The sequence below is a fragment of the Myotis lucifugus genome, unplaced genomic scaffold, assembly GCF_000147115.1.
Source record: "Myotis lucifugus unplaced genomic scaffold, Myoluc2.0 scaffold_175, whole genome shotgun sequence".
NCBI lineage: Eukaryota > Metazoa > Chordata > Mammalia > Chiroptera > Vespertilionidae > Myotis > Myotis lucifugus.
The window spans coordinates 189,197-200,648 of NW_005871223.1; the positions used below are offsets into that span (position 1 = coordinate 189,197).

General features: G+C 42.1%; 1 protein-coding gene across 1 annotated transcript in view; it reads right to left on the bottom strand.

Annotated features, from left to right (window-relative positions):
* Positions 1-11,397, bottom strand: part of SIAH2 (siah E3 ubiquitin protein ligase 2) — a 28,517-nt gene extending 17,120 nt beyond the window's left edge. Inside the window, exon 1 of the mRNA XM_006096308.3 lies at positions 10,851-11,397. Coding sequence (XP_006096370.1) covers positions 10,851-11,282 — 432 coding nt within the window. The 5' untranslated portion in view covers positions 11,283-11,397. The remainder of the gene's footprint in view (positions 1-10,850) is intronic.
* Between the last annotated feature and the right edge of the window lie 55 nt (positions 11,398-11,452).

Genomic DNA, 11,452 nt, shown 5'->3' on the forward strand with positions numbered 1-11,452 from the left:
CCATCAGAAACATAGTCAAACACTAGACACCTGTTATTTATCTAATAGACACAGTTGTGTTATATTTGCTTACGGAATGAGTATATAAACACAATAACCCTTCTTAGCCAGGTGCTTGGTGAAGGTCATGAATCCTGTGACTGGTTTAGGACATTTAACCTATTTAATTAAATGTGAGTCCATGCAATTCAAGAACAATTTGCTGAACTCCAACAATCAACGTCTTTTACAGGGGTGACGCCATGAGCTCGGGCAGAAGCATGCCCCTCCATGGGGACTGTGAGGCAACCGCCCTGCCTCCACCTGCTTCCCTCCTAGGAAACAGTAAACTTTATTAGCAAAACATCTGCCAACACCTCAAATAAGAATGTCTCAAGGAAAACAAAGCACAATCGGTATTTTGTTGTTCGTGCTCTTAAACTTCTGAATTAAATCCAAGAAATGACCTTGTCTTGGAGTAAGCAAAAGCCAACCGCTTTTCTTCAATCTAAGTATGCTGTAATGATCACAAAATGCACAGTGACAGCTAAATGCAATGGAAGTGGGGAAACAAAATTGCCCAAAAGGGCAGAGTTGGAGCAACAACTGAAATTTGAATACAGTGGATTAGATAATAGTATCCACTACATGTCAAATTTCCTGATTTTGGTAACTACCTTACTTATATAAGAAAATGTTTTAGGAGAAATGCAGTGAGGTATTTAGGGGCAAAGGGGCAGGATGCCTACAATTTACATTTGAGTAGTTAAAAAATATATATGTTTGAACAGAGTGAGCACAAATGAAAAAGCAAATGGGGCAAAAAGGAAACAATTGGTAATTCTGGAAAAAGGGTATATGGAATTTTTTTTGGGCATTATTATTGCAACTGGTAATAAGTTTGAAATCACATAAGAATAAACAAATGTTAAAGAATCTGGGACAGAGTTAGCATATTAATCCTTTATAGCAGCGGTTCTCAACCTGTGGGTCGCGACCCCTTTGGGGGTCGAAAGACCCTTTCACAGGGGTCACCTAAGACCATCGGAAAACACATATATAATTACATATTGTTTTTGTGATTAATCACTACGCTTTAATTATGTTCAATTTGTAACAATGAAATTGGGGGTCACCACAACATGAGGAACTGTATTAAAGGGTCGTGGCATTAGGAAGGTTGAGAACCACTGCTTTATAGGATAGAAATTCCTTTTGCAGAATTGCTCAAATGAATTAAGTGTTATCATAATAGCGGTTTTTAAAGAAAAATATTTTAAACTACATATCTATGTGTAAATGCAACTTAGTTTTTCTTTTACTAGAGGCTCTTTGGGACTCATCTGAATGAACCAATAAAATTTTGCAATGAAGGCATCAATGGTTATAATAAACAATACTTCTTTGACCCCCGTAGAAGCCAAAGCCTTCTCCTTCCTCCTTTGGCCCTTCTGAAGGTTTGTGGGCACAAGTCTGTTGCCCTGGCGTGCAGTTCCCAGCCACACCCCCAGTGGTCCAAGGTCCAAGGTTTTTGATTCCCCGCTACATCAGAAAAAGGAGCTCCAGGAATGAAACGTACCCTCACCCCAACCCCCCTTTTTTAAACCCTTTTAGTACTAGGGAGGTGAACTCAGAAATGGAATGAGAGTTATCTGAATTCCACTGAAAGGATGAATTCCTGGCAGTGTAACTTATTATGTGTGATAAGCAGATAACTAGGGGACTACTTACTGGCTGTGGTCTCTCTAGCTTCTCAACATTCTTTGGACTTAGTGAAATGAGAGTTGTAGCAGAACCTAGTATAGACTCAAATCAGGGTAAAACTTACAATTTAACCAGCAGTTAAACTTAACTGTTACCACTTTTTAAAAAAATGTCTAGCAATTCAAGCTAGCTCCTCTGTGACTAAAAATGTTTACTGCCCCCAATATATGATCACAGGTGGCTTTCTAGTTAATTTATGGGCCTATTAATAATTAATATTAGGTTTATCTCCAAGAAGATAATTGTTCTCCCACCATGTTAATTTACTTTAAAATCTTTACTGTGGGAAGAATTAAAACAAAATTTCAGTTGACTTGAGATCTGTAGGGAAAATATTTGTTTTGTAATTTTTTTTTTTTAATGGTAAACCAATTCAGTTTATTACTTTATGGTCACATTAAGGAGAGTGACAGCCAGGGGTCTTTAGGCCAGTAAAGAATTGGACAGGTGAAGAACAATATGGCTTAGAATGTATTGAGACATTTCCCCAATCCTGTCCTTAGATACTTTGCTGCTCTTCCCAATTCTTTCTCCTAAAACTCTCTGAAATTAAAACTGACATCAATAAAATTTTTTTTCAATTTAGGAAGGTTTAATATCCTTTGTTTTGACCTTAAAATTAGATTAAATTATTTTAAAATTTTCTCTTAAAAATAACTAGGATGTCTTTGCATAATTTTGGGGGTAAATCCTTGATTTTCTGAGGGTCAATATTTCAGTCACAGTTCTCCTACAGTTTTTTTGGTTCTGTTTCTCTGGAGAAAAGTATAATATATATATATATATATATATATATATATATATATATATATATATATTAATAAATAATGGTTATTACAACTGTGGAGGCTGGCAAGCGCAGAATTTGAAGGGAAGGCCAGCAGGCTGAAGACTCAGGTAGGATTTCTATGTTACAGCCTTGAGGTAAAAGACCTTTTCTGGGACTTTTTTTGTTTTTTTTTTCTCTGAAGGCTTCTGTAATTTTTGATAAAGGCATTTTCTATTTACATAAGCTACTCAGAGTGGGGGTGTTTATGATTTTTTGTAATCTTACATAGATTGAGGAAAAAGGTGCTGTCATCATTTTGATGGCTGTATGTTCCTCCTGTTCAAAAGGTGTTTACAACTATTGATTGAGTCACTATAGTTAGAACTCAAGTACCCAATGTCCTGTGTGACCTTGAATTAAGCCTACCATGTCACCTCTGAGTGCATTCACAAAAATTTCTATGACTCATCTATTGACTATTAACAGTGAAGGAGGTCAGACATGGGCAGTAGGAGAAAGTGAAATCTCTTCTTGTGAATTAATTATAATACTCAACCTGCATCTGTCTAGCATCCTTCCTGTAAAGAGTCTCAGCAAATTTTCACTTAAATCGAATGGTAAATTCCTCACCTCCACTATGAGATAGTGCAAAAAGATAATTACTAACCAATAGCACAGTGACGGTTTCACAGATAATAACAGAAGACAGTACCACTAAGGACCAGAACTGTCAAACAGTGAGGAGACTAAGATACTGAACTTTACAAACTATTTTCTGGAGAAGGCAATTCTCATTAACATATTGGGTTAAAAAGTCCTTCTTTTGCCTGAGAAAGTTAACAAACCCCATGCTGCAGACAGCCTTCTCACTAAAGGTATCTTGGTGGAAGACTTTGAGGTAATTTTATTGCAGTAATCTGAGAACATCCTGCTTTGGGGGAAATGGGGGAGTGCATTTAGCCTTACAAAGACTCCCTGGGCTGGCAGGGGTCTATTTTTAATCTTAGACACTTTAAACAAAAGTTGACTTTTGACCAAGAATGTTTCTCATCTGACCATAGCTAGAGTTAGCAGGCAACCACACACTGTCTTGGAGAACCAGTTCTGTAAGGTCCCTTCAGAGTCTATGTTCAAGAAAACAAAAGCACCTTCAGGTAAGAGCTGCAGTTAAAGGCTCTGTGCCATACTACCAGTAACCTCATCAGATCTTCCATCCTTCCCTTCTTTGTGGGCAGATTGCCGCTCATCCTGCAAAATGCAGGCCTGACACCACCTACTGCAGGGCGTCTCCAGACTCCTGCACTCCTACCACTTCAGAAGGGCCCTGCTGCTCTGTTAGACTCAGTTTCATAAGGACCTAGCAGGAGAGGGATAGCCGGCTAGGCAGACAGGCTTGTAAGAAGGGGAGGGCTTGGGTCTGCAGGGAGTTGCAAGGGTTGGTACGATGTTAAGTTATGGATAATCCGGAGGAGCCATCTCTGGCCTAGGTTATATCAGAGAGAAAAAGCAGGCAGCTGCATTAAGAAAACCAAAGGCTAACACCCAATGTTGGTGATGCTGGAGAAAAATGGGCCATGGTCAATGATTGCGAGTGAGAAGGCAATCTGGCTCTGCTAGCAAAGTTTATCATTTCTGTACATACCCTTTGGCCTACCCCTCAACTTCTAGGAATATATAATTAGGAAATTATTATTTTCTTATACACAAAGATTCAGTTATAGCAGTGCTTTTTTAAAAACCACAGTAAGAAAACAATGACTTATATGATGACAAACAAGAGATTAAGTAACTCTGGTACTGCTATAAAACTGCACTGCTATGCAGCCATTAGACACAACCTTTAATATCAATGTGGAGAAGCAGCCACAATGTGTTAGATGTAAAATAGGTTATAAAATAGTGTGTGGATTCTCCATCTTACCTGTTTTTTAAAAAATAAAAAACTCCATTGATGTAAAGTGGCAAAGACATATGAAAAATGATAATAGTGGTTATTTCTAGGCAGGGGGTAGTATAGGGGATTATAATTTATACTAGAGGCCCAGTGCACAAAATTCATGCACAGGTAGGGTCCCTAGGCCTGGCCAGCAATCAGGGCCGATCGGGGCCTTCCTTCGTTACGTGCCGCCCCCTGATGGTCAGTACATGTCATAGTGAGCGGTTGAACTCCCTGTCAGTCAAACTCCCCAGGGGACAATTTGCATATTAGCCTTTTATTATATAAGGATTACTTTCTATGTTCTATATTTTAAAATAATAACTTTTAACAATGTATTTTATTATGTGTAAAAAAATATACACATTAAAAAACACTGCTTGATCTAACCAGGATTTCCTTCTAAAAGCATCAAATAAATGAAAAAAAAGATTCATCACTAAAAAGCCAATGCTGAAGCCAACTTACTCAGCTCTAGGGAAACCCTACATGATTAGGAGTAGGGAAGAGAAGCTTGGTAGAATCTATGGGAGAAAATAAAAAAGATTCCTTTTTTACTTTTTAAAGTTTATGCCTCTGCCTGACCTCATACACTGGCCACTTTCTATTAGCTTCTAACTATGCATGTCTCTAAGGGTTTACTCTGTGCTGCGGCTGTGCTGGGCACTGTGTGCGAATTATTACTGAGTTTGATCCTCACCCCCTTTTACCAATAAGCCAATGAGGCTTGAGGGGTCACCAATCCATCACAGTGGGATCTGGACCAGGAGGCTCATGTAGGTAGGGCCTGATCTCAAAACCACCTGAATAAGAGGCAGCCTGGGGGGAGGAGTGACCCAAAGACACTGCCTTTGTTGATTCAAAGTTTTAAAATAGGGCCCAGGCCCACACATTTAACACCAGGGGTGCCTTCCATTCACCTCTATTAAGTCTGTGGATGAAAACTTATCTCATAGACACTATAGAGTCTAAAAATCATTACATATAATCTTTACCCAAATGGAAATGAGGACACAGTTTCACAATTTTTAAGAAGTGAACGGAGATGAGCATCTGGGGCAAAACTGATGAAATTCTGTTGCAGAGTCTTCAGCATCTCTCAGAAGTCTTGAAACAGACACTCCAAGGTGTAATATAAAGACACATCTGATCAAGAAAAGTGTTTAGCTTTCTTCGTCTCCGTTTCAGGATGTCTACAGTGCAATCACATTCTAATGCCTTATCAGACTGCACCCTCACGACTCACCCAACAGCCTGACTGCTGCCACTCATTTTAGCAAATGTGTACCTACTATGTGCCACTTTCAGGGCATGAGGACCTTTAGGATGTGATTGAGAAATGCCACTGTTTACAAGTTTTGTCAGATGTACATGTCTGGCTCTTAAGACATTTCACAATACATGGGGCTTCCGACCGGGATAATCTAATTCAACTCGGGCTGGGGACGTCATAGGCCAGACCTGCTGTGGATTGGCCTCCACTCTGGTTGTACTAAAAACTAACTTCAAGTCATAATGATTTACTCCAGTTCCAGTTATGGTAACCTGGGAAAAATCCTTGGCCAACTATGTGTGGAATCAGCATTAAACTTCAGTACTCCTACATCGCATTCTAGTGCTTCTGATCTTAATTTTACACTTAAAAGCTGTATTTTCAACATTGTGCTTTACAATCTGGAGCCTCACTCTGACTGTATGTGGGCTCCAGGACTGCTAGCACAGGCTGTTATGAGCCAACCTGGTCAATGGCAGCTGGTAGAGAGGACCGCAGGGGCAATTTCCAAAGAGATTATTTTGTCTTAGGGGGATTTCTGAGGTTAAGAGATCTCTGAAATGGTTTTGGCAAATTGGCTTCTCCCTTCAGACTTCTAGATGATCATCACTCTCATCTAGCAACACCCCTAGTACCAGTCCTCTTCTATTTGATATGGTGAAGCAAAAGCCCTCTGTACCACTTCTAATCTGATTTCAGTGCACCCACCTGCTAGGTGTTATCTTCATTCTTTATAATGAATGAACAAACAGGCACAGCGAAGTACATGACTGAACCAAGGTCATACGAAGCCAGGAGGGGAACCCACTTCTATCTCCTGGTAGTGCTCTCTTCCCTGGTAGTTTACTGGGTTCTGGAAAAAGATCCTTGGTATAATCATTTAGGCCAACCCCTTCTCTTTGAGATGAAGACACTCAGATGCAAAGAAATAAACTGGCTGGTACAAAATCAAACATAGTCACTAGCACAACAGTGCAGGTCTCCCAATGGTCAGAATGGAATATTCTCTTGTCAAAATAAAGATTTAAAAAAGCGCTATAAAATCACATTAGTTGGGAACCTATCCGATTCCAAAGTTCATGACGATAAGGTTCAATGAACACTCTCTAAAAGAGAACCAGGTAGGAGGTTGCCCACTGGCAGTTGGAATTTGGTCTGCAGACATGGTTGGTTTGGCCTGAAAGTGCCATCCTTAAATTTGAGTTTGGGCAATGTTAAAAAAAGAAGTGCGATTTTTATCACTAAAAGATGCAGATTTTTGTCTTTTCTTAAAAAAAAAACCCCAAAGGTCGGGCATGGCTGCAAACACTTTGCCAACCCTGCCAATCACCCAGCGCAGAGCAGAAGTTGGCCTTCGGAGAGGCATGTGCTCCCCAGCTCCCCAGCGGCTCCACTGTCCGATGTCTCCCAACCCCAAGGCTACGGGCCTGATGATGCTCTCCTGGTATTTAGAACTTGTCTCCATTGAACTGGATGAGTCCACACTGGGAGCGTTTAACTTTCAACTGGGTTATCTAACTTTACTTTTTTTTTAAGGAACAAAAACATCACCTCACAATCCGAGTGCAGGGAAGATTTGCTGACTGAGGCTTTCCAGTTCAATAATTATTTAAAGACATGCTACTAGAAATTCTTAGAGAAGAAAAAGGAAAAATGGAAAGAAAATGTATCATGGTGCAAGTGGGCTGCAGTGGTTTTAGCATTTTCCACAGTTGTGGAGAGAAATACTTGGTGGATATTAAAAAAAATGTTGAGTGGGGGCACAATGGTGTCATCTTCACTTCTCTTACACCCACGCTCCACTGAGGTGGTGGGTCTGAGATAGCGGAACAGGATGTCAAACTTCTCAGGCATGGAACAAGACATAGAATGGACTAAAAATACCACATGTGGAAAAGAGACATACTCTGATAGAGATCCTTTTTTAAAAAGGAGACCTGAGCTAGAAATGCATGTGGTGCCCTCTATCAAAGGTGCTGGCAGCATTCTAGCCTTTAATTAAGTGGCCCCAAACCTATGTAAGGAAGCTATTTGGCAACACATCCATCTTGGGGCCAACTGAAGCATGAACAGTGCAGAAGTGTAATGAAATGCCCCCAAATATTAGGCTTGTAGATTATTTTGCCTCCAATATTCCTACTCCATGCCCTACAAAATTCTTGCCAATGAATTTTGTAGTGAGCATGTCTGTTGTCTTTTGGAGATGTTCCCAGCAGAGGCCTACTTGGTGCATTTATCCAACCAGATGGTTTTGTTACTGGTGTCAACCTTGAGTTATGATTTGGAGCCTTGGAGATAAGCTCAGATTCAAAATCCCTACATAGTGAGTAGTACAAAGGATGTGTGCCTTTGGGATGAAGGTTCACGGGCTGGTCCACTTATTAGCTGTGCGATCTTGACAAGTCACTTAACTCTTAACCTCTCTATAGGCATGAGTTTTCTCATCTGAAAAAGAAGAAAGGCAAACTAATAAAAGCTGACCCACACAAAGTAAGTAGCTGGCATACAGAAGGAACCCAATAAGCATTCCACATAATCTCCCTTCACTTCACAGAATGTTGGACGCTATGGGGCCTTAGAAGTTGAGCAGTCCCACCCCCTCATAAACACAAGAAGAAATTAAGGACCCAGAAATGCTCTCAGACAAACAATGGCAACTCCAGCAACTCTTGAGACCTGGGCTCTGGTATTTCACCCAAAGTTGGTTTTCTCACATAAGCCACCCCATGAGAGATTCTAAGAGCAGATAGGGATAGTGACAAGGCAGTCCCTTTGTTTTCCAGCAGCAAGTGCAAGCCACAGGGCTAGGTACACAGATCTATTCTGTTGAAGTTGACATAGACCTTACTACTCCTTCCTGCTCTCATCCTCCCCAACTAACATATCTTAGTTGCTTGTTGGGACTCTATATACATTCAGGTTTCGTTTGTCAAACTAAGTGGCTGACCTCCCCTGTCAATAGCTTGGATTATTGGTCAACCAAAGGTAAGACATGGTACTCCAGCATTATAAAATCTCTCTCTCTCTAATCTCTCTCTCTCTCTCACACAGACATACACACACAAACAAGCAAACCACACACACACACACACACACACACACACACACACGACTCTTTAATTACTCTCTAAATTTGGTTCCTGGTCTGTAGGGAAATGGTTGACCCTGTTAAATTTCAGCTTGCAAAGTGCTGGCTTTGCCCAACTGCATTCTTACAGAATAGGGATGTGGAAAATCAATGATGTATAGAGAAAGGTGAGTAACTGATTCCCAAGAGAACTACTCTTCAAAAAAGACTTCACTAGCATGTTAGATGTTGGAAAGAACATATATGTCAATAGGAACCAGAATCCTAGATCCTGAAAGAGAAACTTCACAGTTCAGATAGCATGTTATAACTATTTCCTTCACTTTCTCTTGGGAGCAAAATAATTCTCTTAGAAGATTGCTTTTTGAAAATAAATTATGGAATATTGACTGATATAAAATACTCATTTGTGAACTGTAAGTCACCTAAAGCCATTTCTTCTACTGCCCACTGAAGGTTTGGGGGAAAGTGAAGGGCTGCGAAGATGGCTCCCCAGAAATCCTGTGGCACACACCCCCTGTAACCCAGCCCCCACAATACATCTCCAACATCAAATATCCACTCTTGTGTCACTATCATCAAATCTTCTCTTGATCATTAGGCTACCACCTTCTTCATGATCCTAAGAAAATTACAGAAATAGTTTGTCTATATATTAAGAGAAACAACTATTGATTAGACTGGGTAAATTTGTAAGCATTATGAGGAGTGGTTGAAAATAGAGTAACTTGTTAAGGTTGAAAGAGAAACCACAGTCCAAACATGAATTCAAACCCTTATTTGAATATGCTATTTTAAACTTATCTGTGGTAGGGCACAGACCAAATTAAATCACTCATTTACTGACTTGAGTCCCAAGCTTCAATTCTCGGGTGGATTATTTTTAATTTAAAAATAAGCTCTTGCCCTATAAAAATAAGCAGCACCAAGGAGAAATGCAAGACAGCCTAACTGGCTCTAGAGGCAGAGCAGTTACTTTTACACAAAAACTCAAAAGTATTAATGACATTATTTCCATTTCTAAGTTTAGAAAAAGAACTTTATGGTATAGCTCTAGGTTGTAATGAAGTAATACAGACAGGTATATCTCTGAAATTACACCTTATGATTTTTAAGTGACAGATGTAGGTAAATAGATGTTATAATATGACCACACAATGCAATACTATATAGCCACTTAAAATACAGCAAGGGAGAACTATGTTTCAACCATAGAAAAATATGTGATAATATGAATTTAAAACAGCAAGCTGCAGAAGCCATTTTTGGAAAACAAAAGCAAACATGCCTACATGTATGTATATATAACCTTCTTGACACACACTGACATCTCCGATTCTAAATTCAGCTGCATGAGTGTATTTATACTTAAAGAACTGTAACGACAGCTCCTGTGTGCCTTTCTTGTTAAATTTCTGATTAACTTTTGTTTTCACCCCACTTAGCAAAAACACACACAACTCTCCAGTACTTAGAAGGCTACACGAGGGAAAGGCTTGGCTTGCACGGATTTTCTTGTTGCTGAATGAAAGAAAACAGGCTGTAGTCGTCCCCTCCCCCTTTTTAGCTATATTCCTGAGGGTTCCCACGTGTCAGGGGCAGCCAGATGGCAGGTGCGGGGTGCAGGAGAAATCCGGTACCAATCCTGCCAAACTGAGTGCTGGTAAAGGGTGCGTGTAGCTCGCCCACTTCCTCCCATTTCAAACCTTCACAGATAGTCTGCTTCTCCATCCAAGTTTTATTTGTGCGGCCCACCCGAGTACACATCTGCAGAGCTCACAGGCTCTGCATGGGGAGAGCTGTGATGTGTTCTAACAACAATCGCGTGCCAACTCGCCTGGGGTCAGTGCTCGAGCAACCGTCAGCCCAGAGCTACTCCCAAAGTGGGCAGGTAGGGTATGGAGAAAGGAGGACAAAGTGTAAACATTTATTTTAAATAAATGAGGTGACACCTGCCTCTCAGCGCCGGCGAGTGGGATGGAGGACACAGGAGTTCTGGGAGATCGCCAGGCAGAGGTGCGCAGGTGGCACCCGGCCTTACCTTGCAGGGAAACAGGACTGCCGAGGCCACCTTCTCCATAGCAAGGTTCCTGATACTGGGCGTCAGGGCGCCCCTGCACGTCGGGCAGCAGCTCAACTTCTGGCGGCATTGGTTACACACCAGGTGCCCGGCCTGGCACTGCAGGATGGGGGGCAGGACATAGTCAAAACAGACCGGGCACTCGAAGAGCGAGGTCAGCTCGTGGTGCTGTGGGGACACCGGGCCAGCCCCGCCGCCACCGCCGCCACCGCCGCCGCCGGGGCCCGAGATCACCGCCGCCGCGGCGGGCACCGCGGACGAGCCGGGGCCTGCTGCCGAGATGGTGGCGGCGGCCGGGGGCGCAGCCGGAGACAGAGCGTGCTGGGGCGGCGGCGGCGGCTGTTTGCTGCAGGGTTTGTTAGCGCTGGGGCCGGTGGAGGACGGGCGTCTCATCGCGCTCCGAACCAACCATGAAACTGCGGGTGTCTGCCGACCGCGGGTCCGCTGGGGTCAAGGCGGTGCGCGCCGCCGGGGCCGTGGGCTCCGGAGCAACGCCACCGCGCCGGCTCGGGACTCGGCAACGAGACGGCGGGCGCTTGGGCAGGCGGCGGCCGGACCGCGCA